This window comes from Nyctereutes procyonoides, unplaced genomic scaffold (assembly GCF_905146905.1).
Source record: "Nyctereutes procyonoides isolate TBG_1078 unplaced genomic scaffold, NYPRO_anot_genome, whole genome shotgun sequence".
Lineage (NCBI taxonomy): Eukaryota > Metazoa > Chordata > Mammalia > Carnivora > Canidae > Nyctereutes > Nyctereutes procyonoides.
Genome location: NW_026575142.1, coordinates 14,417,439 through 14,435,462, shown reverse-complemented (window position 1 = coordinate 14,435,462; position 18,024 = coordinate 14,417,439). Strand labels below are relative to the sequence as shown.

At 47.7% G+C, this 18,024-nt stretch overlaps 1 protein-coding gene across 2 annotated transcripts in view; it reads left to right on the top strand.

The window, feature by feature from the left end:
• The window catches only part of ITGA6 (integrin subunit alpha 6), an 83,872-nt gene that overhangs the window by 21,530 nt on the left and 44,318 nt on the right, over window positions 1-18,024 (top strand). For both annotated transcript variants that reach the window (XM_055307834.1, XM_055307835.1), the window contains exon 2: window positions 16,983-17,107. In XM_055307834.1, the coding sequence (XP_055163809.1) occupies window positions 16,983-17,107 (125 nt within the window). The remainder of the gene's footprint in view (window positions 1-16,982; window positions 17,108-18,024) is intronic.

Sequence of the window (18,024 nt, the reverse complement as noted above, 5' to 3'; positions counted from 1 at the left end):
GACTCCTCACTGAGCAGAGAGCCCCACGCGGGGCTCGATCCCAGGACCCCAGGATCATGACCTGAGCTAAAGGCAGAGGCTTAACCTGCTGAGCCAGCCGGGCACCCCACTGCCAGTGTATTTTTAATAATAGCTGGTTTGCCTTAATTTGCAGGTCGGATATGTGTTTATGTGATTTCTTGGAAGGTTATTAGAAATTTAGTCTTTCGAAAGTGAGATTGTAGTTCAAAAGGAAAAGCCAGCCTTTTAATCATCTTTCTGTGTAATCGTGAAAACCCGAGGCAAGGAGGTGAACAGATTTGTTCCACTGTGACTTTTAACTCGCACTTGACCAACTGGATCAGCCAGTTAGTGCAGTTTTAAGTAGAGTTTTAGTTTTTCTTGGCCAAACACTCTTAAGGTCACACACACACACACACACACACACACACACACACACACACAGAATTGGACCAAATTCCTGCCCTTGAGGAGTTTATAGCCTGATTAAAGAGGGGTTGGAAGATATCCTTGTCCAGGGAAGCTTACTATGGGGAGGGTGGAACATGAGTGCGGAGTCTTGAAGGCAAATTCATGTGTAAAGCCTGGAGCTGGAGTTTGGAAACTGTTGGTGAGGAGAGCTGTGGTGGAGCCGGGCAGGATGGCAGGAAGCTTGTGAGGGAGAGCACCCAGGCCTTTGTGCTGATGGCTAGGGGGTGGCTCCCAGTTGTGGCAGGCAGGGTATGGCGTGTAGGAAGGGTATTATCCTGCAGTGTCTTGAGCCTTGGTTTCTTCATCTCTAGGATGCAGACACCTGCCTGCCGATTACTGAAACCTTTGAATAGAGGTATATGTGAGTAACTTCATAATTACCGTGTCCTATCCATGCAAGCAGTCTCCCCCTACTCAGGTTCTGCTCGCTTGCTAAGAAAAGCATGCGAATGTGTGAGTAGTATCTACCTGGGGGTGGCAGTCCGTCTGTGTGTTGAATGCCAGGGGCCACCCCAGGTTCTGCTTCAGCTGTTGGATTCAGGGAGCAAGGAAAGAGTTCTGCACCCATGGATCTGTAGCATTCTGGGGAAAAGATGGGGATTTGACAACAAAGAGTGGAATATCCTAATTTCAAGTACTATAAGGACTGTGGAGATGACGACCTAGGGCAAATGTAGGGAGTGGACCTAGGTAGAGCGCTAGCTGGGATGGTCAAGGTAGGGCCTCTCTGATGCGGGGACTGTTGTTGAGCACCAGGGATGCCAAAGATCTGGGGCAAGAATGTTCTGAGCCCAAGGAAGCAACTGCAGAGACCCTGAGATGGAAACCAGGCTGGTGTGTTCAAAGGACAGGAATCCAGCTAGTGCCGAGGGAGTGAGCTGGGGCAGGTGAAGGACAGTTCTCAGAGAATCTTGTGGAGCACCGTGGTATTTGAATTTCTTGCCAGGGGCCATGGGAACTGATTGGAGGGTGGTCAGTGGAGGACTGATAGGCTGTGTCTTAAGGTGTAAAAAGAAGAGTGGTTGCTCTGTGGAAGATGGGCTGAGGTGGACAAGAGTGGAAAGAGGTAGACCAGTTGAAAGGATACTACACTTGTTCAGCTGTGACCAGATAGTGGCCCCTAGAGCAGAGACAGGGGTCAGAGTGTGATGCGGAGGCAGAGCCAACCCATCCAAGGCTGGGGATGCCATGGATGTGGGATGGGAGGGAAAATGAGCCATCAGGGCTGTCTCCTAGGTGCCTGGCCTGAGCACCTGGGTAGAGAGTATACATTTCCCGAGATAGGGAAGGTTTTAGGGAGTGTGGTGGGAGTGAAGCTCTGCTTATTTTTATTTTTTTAAAGATTTTATTTATTTATTCATGAGAGACACAGAGAGAGAGGCAGAGACACAGGCAGAGGGAGAAGTAAGCTCTATGGGAGGGGCCTGCTGAGGGACCCCATCCCTGTATCCCCCCCCCCTGAGCTGAAGTCAAACGCTTAACCACTGAGCCACTCAGGTGTCCCTGGGGCTCTGTTTAGAACATAATGTGACGGGCAGCCCGGGTTGTCCAGTGGTTTAGCGCCGCCTTCAGCCCAGGGCCTGATCCTGGAGTCCTGGGTTCAAGTCCCACGTCGGGCTCCCTGCATGGAGCCTGCTTCTCCCTCTGCCTGTGTCTCTGCCCCTCTCTCTCTTTCTCTTTCTCTCTTTCTCTGTCTCTCATGAATAAATAAATAAAATCTTAAAAAAAAAAAAAAAGAAACATAACGTGAGATGCTAGTGGAGGTGTCCAGGAGGCAATTGGATATTAGAGTGTGGAGCTTAAGGGAGAAGTCTGAGCTGGAAAGAGATGTTTTGAGGGTCCTCTGTTAATGGAAGGACTATCCAGCACTACGCTGAGAGTATAGCTAGAGACTTAAGGGAGGGTCAGAGATCTTACGGAGGAGGAGCAGCCAGTGAATGGAATTAGGTCTGACAAATATTGACTGGCTGGCGCAGACTTGGCTGCCCTTTCTTCAGCCAGGCCAGTCTAGTTCGTATTTGGACAGGACTGAAGGGTCAAAATTGAACTAGACATGGGAAGTCAGACTCTTATGTGTTTCCCCTCCTAAATAAGGGAAGTGAGCCCACAGCTCAAAGCTCTTGAGGAGCAAGATAGGATGGTTGTAGTGGACACAGTTCCCAACTGTGAAGAATATGCAGGTAGCAGACGCTTTCCATTAAGCTGGGTGGAGAAGAGGTTATTAGAAGGGGCTCTGTCTACATGGTACCCTTCTAGAATTATCATTTAAAGCTCTAACAGTGAAGAGGAGTCCCTGGTGTTTAATCACACTGCCAAGATTGTGAAGGAATTTGACATTCTGGGGATTCCTCTCAAACAATGTAAAGAAATATGTTAGGGGTGCCTGGGTGGCTCAGTCCTTTGGATGTCCAACTCTTGGTTTTGGCTTAGATGGTCATTTCATGATTCCCAGGATTGAGCCCTGCATCTGGCTCTGCACTCAGTGGGGAGTCTGCTTGAGGGTTCTCACCCTCTGCCCCTCCCTCCACTTGTGCACTGGCATTCTCTCAAATAACTAAATATTCACACACACAAAAAATGCGGTTTAGAATTTGATTCAGAAAGAGGCAGTCTGTTTCCTAGGCCTCCTTCCCTGGACACTCTAGTTCCTCTCTCCAGGTGGTTGATTGTTTTGACTCTTAAGGTCTTAAACGCGGGCTGTATAACTGACATTGGGACCTGGGCAGGTCCTCTGTGAACCTTCGTTCCTGTCTGCCTAAAGTTAGGGCATCCAGTGCGCTCAAGCTGGGCTCCTCGAGCTCCTCCCAGAAACCAGGGACTGGTGAGGGTTGGGTCGGCGGGCAGCTGCTCAGCCCAGGGAGAACCAGGGTTCAGTGAGGGTATCCGTGGCAGCCAGCCCCAGAGGAGGCAGGAAGGGCTGGGCTTCTCTCATGAGGGGGACTCTTGAATGGAATGAAAACTTGTTGTGGGGAAGAGCTGGGGACAGGACAGACATTTTGCATGGAGTGGACAGCATCTGCAGAGCTTCTGCAGGGCATGGAAGTGCAGGCGAGGTGGTGGAAAGGGTGCATTCAGGGGGTTTGTTGGGTTGGAATCTGAGTGGGTGTGAAGGGGGAGGTGACGAGGCTGCAGTGTCACAGGACCAGCTCAGGTGCTGACCTCATACACTGCAGTGCGGCTGCACTTCTTATTGGGGGGGACCCCCAGAGGCTGCCTGAAACTGCCGCCAGTACCGAACCCTACATATGCTATGTGTTTTCCTATCCCTACCTCCCTGTGAGAAAGTTTCATTTACAAATCAGGCACTGTAGGAGATTCAGACAATGATAAAATAGAACAATTAGAACAATATACTGTAATACAAGTTGTGAAGGTGTGCTCTCTCTCTTTCTCTCCAGCTATCATATTGTAGCATGCTCACCCTTTACGTGATGTGAGGTAACGTGCCTGCATGATGAGGTGAGTGCTGCAGGCACTGGCATGCCCTTGACCCTTGACCCTCCGGCTGTAGTTGGAAGGAGGACAACCTGCTTGTGGACTGTGGCTGAGCGCGGCTAACTGGAGCTATGGGAAGAGAACCGTGGAGAAGGGGGACTGTGGTTGGGAATAGGTGATTTCCCCTGTATGTTCTCCTCTGTCAGCGGCCCCATGGAGAAGCCAAAATCGGTTGACTCAGACCTTCAGAAACATTAGGGCTATGAATTCGGTAGGCTTAAAACCAGAAACAAAGCTCAAGCTTTGTTTGACAAGTCAAAGTTTTTAAAGCTTTCTCTCAAAACCCACCAAATGGGCTCCTTTTGGTGTTTGTCCTTGGAGTTGAGGGCATTTGTGTTACCTAAAGCTACCCTTGGATACCTTCTAGGCTTTCCAGATGCGGTGTGGGCCTTTGAGGCCAAGTGCGCTCTGGGTAAGGTTGTTGCTGTGTGTTCTGTTTTGAAAGACCAGTTTCCTCTGCAAATGCCATAATCAGTAGGAATCGCTGGAGTTAGGACCAACTGACTCTTCTGATAGGTCCAGTTGAGGTGGGGAAGTGGGTCAGTCACAGCGTGGGACAGAGCACTTGTGTACAAGGAGCTCAGGAAATACTTGCTGAATGAATGAAGGAGTGATTGAGAGGTTATGCTATCAAACTGGCAGTCAGCATTTCCACGTCGTTTTACTCAGATTTATACACAAAATGTTTTTGTTTAAGACTGTTGCGTCTTTATACTTTTATGTTTAAAAACTCACAGTGCAAACATTTTTTCAGAATAAGCTAGACCCCTCAAAGGAGTGTCTGGCTTGCTGGTGTTAGGATGAGCATCAGCAGGCAATGCTCCCCATGGTCCCTGCTTTTAGAAGGCTACTTGTAGAAATGGTTGAAGGTTAAAGCTTTCTCAGATTTTAGATCTGTGTTGAAATTGTTAAAAAATGAATTGTGTAAATTACTGTATGAACATGGCTCATTTATTAGAAATACTTGGTGAGTGCCCTTTAAGTGCTAAGTGTTGAGCAGCAGGGAGCAGAACAGATGCGGCCTCCGCCCCCATGCACCTGGCTCCGTGATAGGGAGATGTCACCTAATGAAGTCACCTAATGACTAACCATGGTTATTGCTATGAAGGAAAGTAAATGAGAACTTTTTTTTTTTTTAAGATTTTATTTATTAGAGACAGAGAGAAGCAGAGACACAGGCAGAGGGAGAAGCAGGCTCCATGCAGGGAGCCCGATGTGGGACTCGATCCCGGGTCTCCAGGATCACACCCTGGGCTGAAGGCTGCACTAAACTGCTAAGCCGCTGGGGCTGCCCAGGAAATGAGAACTTACAAGAAGTGACACCCGACCTAGGCTGGGAGTGTAGGAAGGTTTTTAAACAGAGACTTACATCGAGTAGGGTGCTTCTAGGGAGAGTGGGACATGTACAAAGGTCCTGAGCCAGGAGAGAGCATGTGTGGTCGAGGGGTTTGAAAGCAGCCCAGTCTGGTTAAAGGGTCCAGAGTGAGGGAAAAGTCTAATTCAGACTGTGCTCTTCAGAAATAGCCTCAGCAAAAATATTTTAGGTTATCATCAAAATTGAAGCTCCCGGTGGCAGAGTACAATTTTTTTAATATCTATTTATTCATAGAAACACACCCAGAGAGAGAGAGAGAGAGAGAGAGAGAGAGAGGCAGAGACACAGGCAGAGGGAGAAGCAGGCTCCATGCAGGGAGCCCGACGTGGGACTTGATCCCTGGTCTCCAGGATCCCCAGGCTGCAGGTGGCTCTAAATCATTGTGCCACCGGAGCTGCCCTTAGAGTACAATTTAATATGAATAAGGAAGAGACTGTTTAGACTTCTTGCCCTGGTAGAGAGCATATGCCTATGAAGATGCCCATGACCTAACCCTCCAAACCTGTGAGTGTGTTAGGTGAAGTGGTACAGGGAACTCTAAGTTGCAGATTAAGGTTGCTCATCAGATGACTTTAAAATGAGGGAGATTATCCTGGATTACCCATTTGGGCCAGTGTAATCAGAGGGGTCCTCCTAATGTAGAAGAGGGAGGCAAAAGAGAGATTTGGAGCTGCATCAGCGTTGGCCTCGCAGAAGGAAGAAGGGGCCCAGGGTCAAGGAATGCAGGCAGCCTTTGAAGCTAGGCTGGGTGAGGACACAGATTCTCCTGTAGATCCTTCAGAAAGCAACTGCCGACACCTGATTTTTTTTTTTTTTTTTTTTTTTTACTTCTGAACTATGGAACTGTAAGATGCTAAGTGTGTGTGTATTGTTTTAAGCCATCAAGTTTGTGATAACTGTTACAGCAGCCGTAGAAAACCAGTACACCTGCCCAGGTCAAGGTCTCATTGCAGAGATGGCTGTTGCCACCAAGTAATGGCTGTTGTCGTTTCTTAGTACAGTAACGACCTCTGAAAATTTGTGTGCTATTCACAGAGCAGTGGAGAGTGGCGCATATACATCCTATGTTGAAGCAGTTAGCTGTGATGATTCTTCAGTAAGTAGTGATTACCCACTGCAAAATGTCAGGCCTGCTCTCTAGGAGCTTGGGATGAGTCTGTGGGCTAAAGACCGAAAGATCTGTGCCCTCCTAGAGCTTCAGTCCATGTGCCTCACAGCTCTGACTTATACAGAGGGCTGGTGAGGGTAGAGATTTCTAGCTCAGTACTGCTGGATATAAATTTTTATGAGTGCAGGGTCCTCAGATGTATTTTTAAATCTCCAAATGACCAGTCACCAAAATAAGGAAAACAGTTTAAGGTTTCATAACTTTAATAACACACACACACACACACACACACACACACACAAACACATCTTGACTGAAAGGCCTAACAGGAGATATTAGTCTGGTGATTGATTTTTCTAATCAATCAGGAGAGAGAAGCAGGTCCTTTCTCCCCTGAAGGAATCTGACTCGGGCAGAGTTGCAGGGTTTAGATAAAAGCACAACCATCTTTAATGCCTCCTTGCTTCTCTTTACCATGTAGAAGAGAGAGGGGAGGGAGGAGGATCTTTAAAGAGAGGGAAGAAAAAGACTCCTCAGCCATCATGCCAGGCTACCTGGGATGCTGACAGTGACCAGGGCAGATGCAGGGGTATGGACCTGGTGACCACTAGTCCTTGGAAAGTGGAAGTACTCTCCTGCCGCTGGTGGGAGGGAGAAGTATCTATCAGTGGACACCTGGATAGTCAACCTGGTTGGGGAAGAGGGGCTCTCCTAAGGCCAGTGGAGCTTTGGTGGCCAGATAAGTTGTCCTCAGGTAGCCTGGACATGTGAAGATTGACCGTAGGACCTCCCAGGCCAAAGCAACTCACCAGTGCTGTGAAACCATCGCCAGATCCAACCACATAGTTGGAATTTCAGGCACAGTGTTTTAAAATTCAAGCTGTTGTACCAGGCAAGTTCCATTGCTAGCTTTATATCTGAGGCTGGGGTGACTGTATAATTTGTCTTACCAAACTGGGATATTTGTGTGGGAGGAAGGAGGTCCAGGACAACAGGTGTGTACCAGGACTGTCCTGAGAAAACCTGGGTGTATGGTCAGCCAAGCTAGGTGCTGGGAGCTGTAACCACTCTGTGGATAGTCTGATGAGCAAAAATGACTCCGTACAAGGTGGCCTTTGTGTAGAAGGGACTAGGCCTTCCAGGAGAGAAGGCGTGACCCAGGGGCCTTTCCTAAGTTGCCTGTCCACAGCACGGGGTGCTCTCCGGCCAGGGGCTCTTGAAGAGTTATTTTTTGTACACCCTTGAATATAATGCAAGATCTGTTTTTTCACCCCCAAATTACTACACCTTATAACCCTCATAAAGTTGTTCTCCTGTGAGAGTTGCCTTCTTTATTTTATTTTTAATTAAATTTTTTTTGAGTTGCCTTCTTGATTACTTTATTTTGAACAACAGAGTTCTGTTTATTATAAACACATTAGCCTAAAAGGACCTCCATCAGTTTTAATTGTGGATGAGGATAGAGGTTAACCTGGTTTTAAGATATTTTAAATAAAATAAATTGCTTTTAAAAAGGAGGCAAAGAAATATAGCTCCCATTTAGTAATAATTCCTCAGGATTTGACACCATAATTGCAAGTCTTGGATGTTGTTATAAACTTTAAACTGTCCTGGAAGTGCTCCTGAAAACTGGTTTAGACCTGGGTTTCAGAAAGTAATGTCAAAGAAGCATGTGGAGTTTGAATTAAATTGCTTCATGAAATATAAGTAAAACTACTTTTAAATACTTTATGTATTATTTAAGTGTTTGTATAATCAGATGTCAGTTGACTATTTCATCTATATTCATAAAAGCTTATAATACAAATTGGCCAAAAAACCTGTTTTGGATTTTTTTCCCCCCCAAGCAAGGAGTCTGATTGGTAGGCATACATAATATATGAGGGGTGGTATAATGATAAAAAGGTGTTATGGGAACAGTTGGGAGAAAGACCTCTTCAGACTGCAAGGTAACAAGGCTGGGATGAAGATCGAATTCCTTCAAGAAATGATTGGGTTTTGACTTAAGGTTGCAGATGGTGGACTAGGGGTACAGGTTTCCCTGAAGGCTCCATAATGGGGGAGATTGGGTTACTACAAGACAGGAGACAGATGGCTCTGGCTTATGACTGTTACAGGAGAGAGGCCAAGTCTGGAGCATGTCATATGGGGACTCAGGGCAAAGGCGAGAGAAGGTCTGCCCTGTGACACCCTGGGAACCATCAGGTGAGGCGGGGGCTGGGGACTGAGGTATAGATCTGGAAGGGAGTTTCTGTATGCAGGACCACAGATGCCAGATAACACCATTATTTCCCATGTCTGTACAGAGTGTAGGCTGCTAGCAGTAACATTCTGGCCAAAACCAAACCCCAGAGCACTTTTTTTTGGGGGGGGGATGGAAATGTCGAGGGGTTTTACAGAGCTAAAATTGATTACAGCTCAAAAATGATTCTTGTAGAAAAGGCAGTTATGTTATTTAAAAAACCCTAAAAGCTAGGGCTTCTACTGTGAATGCTGGCACCCCAAGAATTTAAGGCTTCCTCTTCTAGGACTTAGTTGACGAGTGGTTTGCAGTCTGATGGCAGCTTCCTACCCATTCAGCCTAAAGTGAATCCTGCCATTGGCAGGTGCCACCCAGGGCTCCCTTCAGAATTCCTGCTCAGGGTGACACCCAGCCAAAAATGGACCTTTCTTAGACAACACCAACACAGGAGAACCAAGGATTGTGAGGTGAGGCATGTGGTGAGAGCTTGCAGCATAGAAAGGGGATGGCAAAGTAAACCAAGAGAAACACTGGGAGAAGCAGATAATCCAGGAACAGAACAAGAACTGTGGGGGGGGGGGGGGAGAAAACCTTCCAGGTAAAATGCTCAGAATAAGAACCTGTTGATCCACAAATGAAGAACAGAGTGTGCTATTATGTAAGAGGCATGATCGGAACCAAGACAGGACTTTTGGAGATTGCACATATAACTGCTGAAATTTAAAATTTTCGGTAGAAATATTAGAAAATCAAGTTGGAAAACCTCAGAACCACAGAGAGGGGAGGCCAGAAGGCCCCATACCTGACTAGGTAAGGGGTTCCAGAAAAGGAGCACAAAATGGGGTGCGTGAAGTGATCAGTGTGCCTAAGTCCATAGATTGAAAGGGGCCATGCAGTCAGTGCACAGTAAGTGACACGGTTGTGCTGTTCAGGATGCCTAGGGTAAGTGAAGAGCCTAACAGTTCAAAGAGATGAAAATTGGACTTTCATTAGAATTTTTGTTGGGCTCACTGGATACTGGAATAAGAGCAGTAGTATCAAAGTTCTGAAGAAAATGTTTTTCAACCTAGAGTCCTGTACCCAAACTATCGATCAAGGGGAAGAGCAGAATAATGACATATATGGAAGGACTAAGTTGACCTGTCCTGTTCCCTTAGGATGATTTCTAAGAAAATAATTAGAGTAAGAGGGAAACCTGCTTTCCAGAGCATATCAGCCCAGGAGGTCAGTGCTAGGATGACCCGACCCAGGACAACAGCCCTAGAACAGTTTGTGTAGTAACAGGAGGTCCAAAGCCTCTGAGGAGAAAACCCAGCAAGGAAGCAATCCTGATTTGATACAAAGTAGGGGGGCACCTGGGTGGCTCCGTGGTTGAGTGTCTGCCTTGACCTTGACCTTCCAGGGTCCTGGGATCAAGTCCTGCATCAGGCCCCCCACAGGAGCCTGCTTCTCCCTCTGCCTGTGTCTCTGCCTCTGTGTGTGTCTTATGAATAAATAAATAAAATCTTTAAAAATATATATATAAGGTATGATTGGGAGCTCAGAAATGATTGAGGCTAGGAAGAAAAATAGTGTAAGGAAAAAAGCAATGAGAAATGCCAAGAAAAGCCAAAGTCATGGTTCAAATGTGAAGTACACCAAGCAATTGATAGACTGTAAGAAATGTGTGTTTGACCTTGATGCTGGGAACAGTTTTCCGTTGAGGCCAAGGGCTCTGATACTGGTCCCAGATAGAGAGGATAAGTTCAATGTGGTTTGATTGAACACTGAACATTTACCTGGTTACATAAAAGAACAGGTGGCCAAATTGTGGTTACGCAAGACAAAATGTAAGTGGTAATATAGTCTGACTAATAGTGTAAAAGTTTAGCTAATGGGTGATAGGAGTTGGAGGGAAACGTTTGGGAGAAAGGGTCAGAATGCTGACAGCCGGGTCTCACCAGTTAGGGAACGGAGAGATTTTGTTGAAAGTCGGTGAAGGGAAAACAGGTGGTTAAATATATTGTGTAAAACTTTAGGGGTAATAAATAGAAGAACTAAGGTAACATATACAGTTACTAAACACGAGAAAGTGAAGTAGCAAATAGAAATTCTTCCGTTTTCAGGGGCCGGCAGTTGCTGTCCAAAGCTGATAAATCAAGAAATAAAAGGATAAGCAGAGGTGATGGAGTTATGGAGAAGTAAATCCAGAATTTTTTTTTTTAAGAGGTTTTCCTAGAGTGGGGCTTGGGATGAGTTTGGAATCTGCTGCCTTCCATCATAAGTTTTTTGTTTTTGGTTTCTTGTCATTGATTTGTATATATTTAACAAAAGTTAAAAACTGAGTTTGAGGGCACCTGGGTGGCTCAGCGGTTGAGCGTCTGCCTTGGGCTCAGGTCGTGATCCCAGGGTCCCGGGATCAAGTCCCACGTCAGGCTCCTTGCATGGAGCCTGCTTCTTCTCCCTCTGCCTGTGTCTCTGCCTCTCTCTCTGTGTCTCTCATGAATAAATAAATAAAATCTTTAATAAAAAAAAAACTGAGTTTGAACATGGGTTAAATGTAGAGGTGACACAAATGCCACGGTAATGCCATCTTCCAATTTTATAATGCTTAATTTGGACAAACGAAGAAGGCTGTGTTTTATATTCAGCGATAATAGTGTCCTTGTTCTAATGAAGCAATAGTTCATGTTTCCTGGGACAAAGTTGCATGGCTGGAGGCAGAATCTTTAATCCTTGAGGAAATGAGTTATTGCCAAAAACAATGAAGCAAAGCTGCTATTGTCCTTAGAGTTTTAAAAGTGTTCCAGTGTGTAGATCTTTTTTGAAGTAGTTCTACAAAAGTATACCCAGCTCTCTTTGGGGGAGAACTTGAGGATATGAGGTAGGAGTGTGGCTTACTTGAAGTTGAAATAACCTTGCCGTTAAAAGCATGTGAGTGGGTCCTGAATCTTGGCCAGCAATTCTGATCTAGACTCCAGAGACCTGAATTCATATCCTACCCTCAGTTTTATGTCTCGCTTATGTCATTATTAGCCTTTTATATTGTATTTTGTTATTTCATGTTGTTTCATCTTTAAAGATGATATGATTTTGGTTTTTTTTTAAGGTTTTAAGTAACCTTGACACCCAGTGTGTGGCCTGAACTCATGACCCTGAGATCAAGAGCTGCATACTCTCCCTACTGAGCCAGCCAGGTGCCCGGAATTTTGTATTTTATTTTATTTTTAAAGATTTTTATTGGGCAGCCTGGGTGGCTCAGTGGTTTATTTATTTATTTATTTTTGGCTTAGTGGTTTAGCACTGCCTCTGGTTCAGGGTGTGATCCTGATGACCCAGGATCAGGTCCCGCGTCGGGCTCCCTGCATGGAGCCTGCTTCTCCCTCTGCCTGTGTCTCTGCCCCTCTCTCTCTTTCTCTCTAAATAAATAAATCTTTTTAAAAAGTTTTTATTAATTCATTTTAGAGCAAGAGAGAGAGCACAAGCTTAGGGAGGAGGAGAGGGAGCAGACCCTCCACTGAGCTGGGAGCCCGATGCAGGGATGAGGTACGAGATCCCAGGCTCCTGAGATCACAACCTGAGCCAGACACTTAACCCTCTGAGCCACCCAGATGCCCTGAGTTTTGTATTTTAAATGTGGCTTTTCAATATGTTGGAATCCCAGGGCAGTTTTTATGTCATTACAGCTCCAAAATCCCAGAGGTGATTGTTCACCTCCCCTGTGGAAAGCAATCTGGGAAGTCATTTTTCCCATTCCTTTTGGCGTCTAAAACAATCTTAGTTCAAACTTAGATTCTCACCTTTCCTTGACATTTTTTCTTTTGCCCTGATAGGGGAATAGGCTTCTCAGATCCCGTTCTGTTAATTTCCATTATTTCCCTTTGAAGGCCATAACTTCTACCCCCTGGTTCCTGTCACTCTGAATGTGAGTTGTTACTATAGTTTTGAATTCCTCCATACATACTGGGTGGGTTAGTAATGACAGCAGCTGCTGTCACTGCTTAAGAGGAAATGAGTTAAGCAGCCTAGCAGCTGCTGCCCAAGTCCCAGGCGTTGCTGTGGGTATCCTGGCAGTGCCCAGAGAGTGGGTGCTGCTTGCACCGAACCAGCATCAAAGGGCATTGGGGAGTGGGGCGGAATCCCTGGGTGGCTCAGTGGTTTAGCGCCTGCCTTCGGCCCAGGGTGTGATCCTGGAGTATTGGGATCGAGTCCCACGTCAGGCTCCCTGCACAGAGCCTGCTTCTCCCTCTGCCTATATCTCTGCCTCTCTGTGTGTGTCTCATGAATAAATAAAATCTTAAAACAAAACAAAGGGCATGAGGGGCAAAGTGGAGAAAGCTGGGATTTGAGCAGAAGCTGGAGTTCGGTGTGGCCTGTGCGTTCCTCTACGAGCAGACCCTCCCTTTTGAGCTGTACTCTGGAGGCAGCTGTGTTTGAATGGCTTAGACCAGTGCCCATCCCGTAGGACTTTAGGTGGGTTACACTGCGGACGGTGCCATTGTTTGACTGGACACAGCTCTTTCTGATTACTTGTTCCCTCCAGACACAGCCTCTGCTCATGGGCTGTGATCTCCTGATTAAGGCTGGTTTCAAAGCTGAATTAAGAAAGTGCTTAGTTTCCCCATCCAGAGAAAACTGCTTCTACGTTGAGGATTAAGACACCTGCCAATTGTTGAGCTTGGTTGGGGGCTAGTTACTGGGTTCTTCCATCAAGGTGCTTCCTTCTGTTTTCTACGATTCTGATTTTATCCAACTTCACTTCCACCTGCCCCTGGGTCATTGTTTTCCTGAACTTCCTATTCAGTGTGGTCCCAGGGAACCAGATGCAGCCAGGGCAGGGGCAGGCCCCCTGGTGACTGCTGTGTGTCCTCCTCTGGCTGACTGGGGCCTGAGGCCTGAGACCAGGGCTGTCCGCCTCCATCTAGGGCGGGACAGGTTCTGAAGTGAGCACACTGTGCCCACTGTCCCGGGACCTGGGGGGAAGCACCGTCTGGAAACACAGCCGCAGAGCCCTCAGGAGGCACATTTCTCATGTTGGCTGGGTTCTCTTCTGGGTTTCCTGCCCCCCACCCCCACCCCCAAGCCTTCTTGCTGTTTCCATTCTTCTGTGCACTTGGCTTTCATCCGCAGTAGCTGCTACAAGTAGAATGTGTGGACTCCTCCTGTAAGAGCTGGGCATTTTTATTCTAAGTAGCACCATAGAGGCGTCTGGGTGGCTCAGTGGTTGAGAGTCTGCCTTTGGCTCAGGTCCTGAGATCGAGCCCCACGTCCGGTCCCCGCAGGGAGCCTCCCTCTCCCTCTGCCTGTGTCTCTGCTTCTCTGCGTGTCTCTCATGAATAAATAACTCTTAAAAAAAACAAATTAAATAGCACCATGATAAATTTTGTTAAACATAAAAGAAAAAAAAAGCTTGGCCTCTTTAGCGCAGGCAAAGACCCGGAGTTAGCCTCTCTGGAGGAGGAGGGCAGCGGAAGGTGGTGCACGGAGGAGGGGACCCCCGCTAGGCCGCGCCTGAGGAAGGGGGGAGCCTGCCCCCGAGGTGCCCTGGCCGCGGGAACACCTGCGTCCCCTCAGGTGTTGGAGCAGCAGGAGGCCCCTGTAGCCGCCTCAGCGCCGCTGCCCCGACCCCTTCCTCACAGGCGGGGTTTGGCGCCCTCCTCCGGCCCAGCCTCGCTGCCTCGGCCGCCCTCTGCCACCTGCGTGTGGGCCTGGCTCCCTCTGGGCCGAGCTGGGTGGGAGGGGGGCGGCCAACCCTTACTCGTTCCAGAAGGCTCTGGAAGGTGTGTGGAAGGAAGACGTGAGCGAGGGAGACAGGGAGCAGGAAATAACAGGCCCAGCACCTGCCTGGGGTAGCAGGCCGGCCTTGGGCATGGGTGAGGAGGAGAGGAAGCGGCAGGGAAGACGCGGAATAACCTTGGAACCCCGGGCGGCTCTTTATGGCCTTCCCGTTGGAGCTGGTTCCCTCGGCAGGTCACCTCGTCACCTCCTCCCAGCCTCGCCCGCCCGATTCCAGTAAGGCCTTCCCTCCGCCCGCCCTCAGCCTCTCGCACTTCGCGGACGCCTGTCCCTAAGCAGAGCAGCTTGTTTCATTGGAGGTTCTGCCTCCAGCTAAGGTTATAGATGCCTTGAAATCTGGGGGTTTTATATTTTAGGAAGCATTTGACAGGAATGGGGAAAAAAACATTGCTCCAAAGTAATTGTTTTGTCCCCCCCCCCCCCCCCCCCCCCCCGTATCTAGCTGGGAGAGCTCAGGGGCAGAGTAATTACCCTCCTTGCAACGCCACGGCCTCTGTTTTCTTATCCGTGAAATTAGAGGGCTGGGTGCTCTGCTGTTTCCAGGGCTCCCATCCTGTGATTCAGTGCTCTGGACCCCAGCGCTTTGCTAATCCCGCCCGGTCCCGGGGTCCGGGTTCCATCCCCAAATCTGCCAGGTAATTGAGCTTTGCTCACTTACGGTCGAGGCCGGTTCTTGCTTCCCAGCTACGTGTCGGAGCTCCTGGGATCTGGGACCACATGTGTGAGTGTGTGTGGCGGTCCTGAGGAGACCCCCTGTGGCCTCTGCCTTGCCCGTACCCTCTGCCAAGAACTTCGAGGCACCCAGGGGCCCTGCCTTGGCCCTAAGTCTCCGTTCCAGTTCTGTATCTTGGTGTGTGCAGCTCATCCCTTCAAATGTAGGAGGGATTTCGAGGTGGAAGCGGACTGTGCCTGCCATCCAGGCATCTGGGAGGAAGGACAGTGCGAGGGACATGTGTTCCCCCAAGTGCTCCTTCTGTATCGCCTGCTTCGCAGGCCTTCCCTGGATAGAGTCGGGCCCCCTTGACTCTATCCTTGAGTGCATTTCCTTCTCTTGCACCTACTGCCTTGTATTGGCTTAAAAATGGCTTTGGTTAAATCCTTTATTGGGATCATAGAGACAGGTAGTAGGGACAGTTTTGCTTGTAGGCAGGTTTTTTGTTTTTGCTTTAGCATCTGAGATTCGTGGGTTTCTTAAAGACCAGGAGTGGCTCATTTTCTGTTTGGGAAGTTGTTTGTTCACATTTGTGTGCCCTGCCCTTTCTCCCCCCCAGCTCCCGTCTCCCTTCTCTCTGTCCAGTCAGGTGTGTTTCTTCTCTTTGTTTCTATTCCCAGCTGTTCCGTGAGTCAGCCAGGCCCAAAGATGGTGAGTAAAGAGCATTTTCAGAAGGAACCCTGCAGAAAGATAGTGGATCTGTGAGGATGCCTCCTGGCTGTGAAACAGAGATTTTAAGGACTGTGGATTGCGGTTAGGGCCCCTCTTAGTGGGATGGGAGGAAGAGGTACTGCTGTGATTCCCAGTACCCAGGTGGCACTGCCCGGACCTCCCTGCAGCCTCCGTGCCAGACTGCTAGGATGATCGTGGAGGAACCTGGCCGAGGCAAGAGTGCCCAAAGTTAAGAGCTGATACGGAAAGGCGGAGAAAGAAAAGGGGGCGGGGGAGTAGAGGGAGAGAGATTCAGTTCACTTGTGTCTTGGGCGAGATTAGGTTCTAAATCAGTATTATTAAAAGATAAATTGAGACATATTAAAAAGCTTTACGAATTTGAGCAAAAAATGGTTGGAATCTGGTAGCAGCAAATTTGGAAGTGGTTAAGAGTGCTCTGCCAACAGGAACCAGGGAAAGCCTGGTAAGCAAAGAAAAATTATTTAATCAGCTGTAGCTTGACGCCTGGTTGGCTGTTGGTGATGTGTTGTCGCTAGGGTTTGATTTTATAACCTTGAGGCTTAGAGATTTTTGCTTACCTAGGCCTAATGGCCTCATTGTTTAATTAACAGTATGCGAACTGAAGATTCAGGGTATAGTCAAAATTACCTTTGAAAATTACCTCGGGAAGGCACAGAGTTAGACATTGACGTATGATCGCTTGTTAAGTTTAATGGGGCCATTTCCCCTCCAGGGTGGGAGTGTCTGTGGAGTTCCATTTGTCCTGGGCCTAGGCTTAGGGGTCATGTTCTATGAAAAGTGTGTCTTTTAAAACACCAGGATCCTACCCTGAGAGGTGCTGATACCACGAGAGATGGCATACTTTTTACCTTGTTTCAACAACCCCTCCACTCAGGCTTGACTCGTCTAGTTGTGTGTGTGTGTGTGTGTGTGTGTGTGTGTGTGTGTGTGTGTGTAGCACGAACCAGTCACAGGATTCCACCTTTACTGTCCCCAGCACCTGGGCTTGGGGGGGTTGGGGGTGGAATCTCTTGACCCAGGAGGAATAATCCTAATATCTCTCGGTTCTGATTTACTGAAATGTTAATTTTGTGTTAAACTCAAGTCTCCAAATTCTCTGTTTTGTCCACAGGTTGCTTGTGGGGGCCCCTCGGGCGGTGGCCCTTCCGCTGCAGAGGGCCAACAGAACTGGAGGCTTGTACAGCTGTGACATCACCTCCCCAGGGCCTTGCACACGGATTGAATTTGACAACGACGGTGTGTTCTTCTGTCTTCACTGTGTCCCCTTGGCCAGCTCGCCTGTACCCCAATTTGCCCTTTCCACGAGGAAGGAAAGGGGATCCAAGCGTTTGTTCTTGAAGGAGGCCTCTTTTAATGACACGTCTTGACTGTTTCTGGTTTGCCCTGAAAACAGCTACTTTTTCAGTGATGTTGGGATCCGCACAGAATTGCTGCCTTTCCTGATGTTGCTTTCTGAACGGATGTGGTGTATTGATGTCGCCACCTAGTGATGGCTGAGGTCCTACAGGAGGTTGTTAAACTGAATTCAGAGCAGCGAAGAAAATCGGGCATAGCTTGTGCTTAGCTGCCAGAAGTTCTCACGTGCAAATATTTGCGAGAGAGACTCTTAAATATCCGATCTCTCAGAAGTGAGAGCTGACCGTCATGGATAATTTTGCCCAACCGGCTCAACTAGAGGCTTGTGTTGGGAGGGATCTATGCTGAGCAGAGCAGTTAGTGTACTGAGAAGCTTCCAAGCAAGCCAGATTTGACATATCTGGTCTAAGTAGATTTGCAGATTCACGTTTATGTTCGTCTCTTGCTTTTTCATCTTTTAGAAATAACACTTGTGTGATTTTTTTCCCTCTTCACTGAATAGAAAATGATATATGTTACTTGTGGGGAAACTTGTAAAAGATAACCAACCTATATAAGGGAAAAACCAAAAGCCCATGGGTAATCTAGACATAATCACTCTTCAACATTTTGGCTTCTCTCTATTTAAGGTTGTTTAGTTTTCACATTTTTGTAACGATTCAAGATTAAAAAAAAATCATGCCTGCCTTCTCATTGAGGAAGGCAAAAATTTGAATATAGGGTCATACAGTAGGTTCAGATTGCTGAAATGAACACATACATGATATTTATGGTTTCTCTCTTTTGGAGGGGAAGGG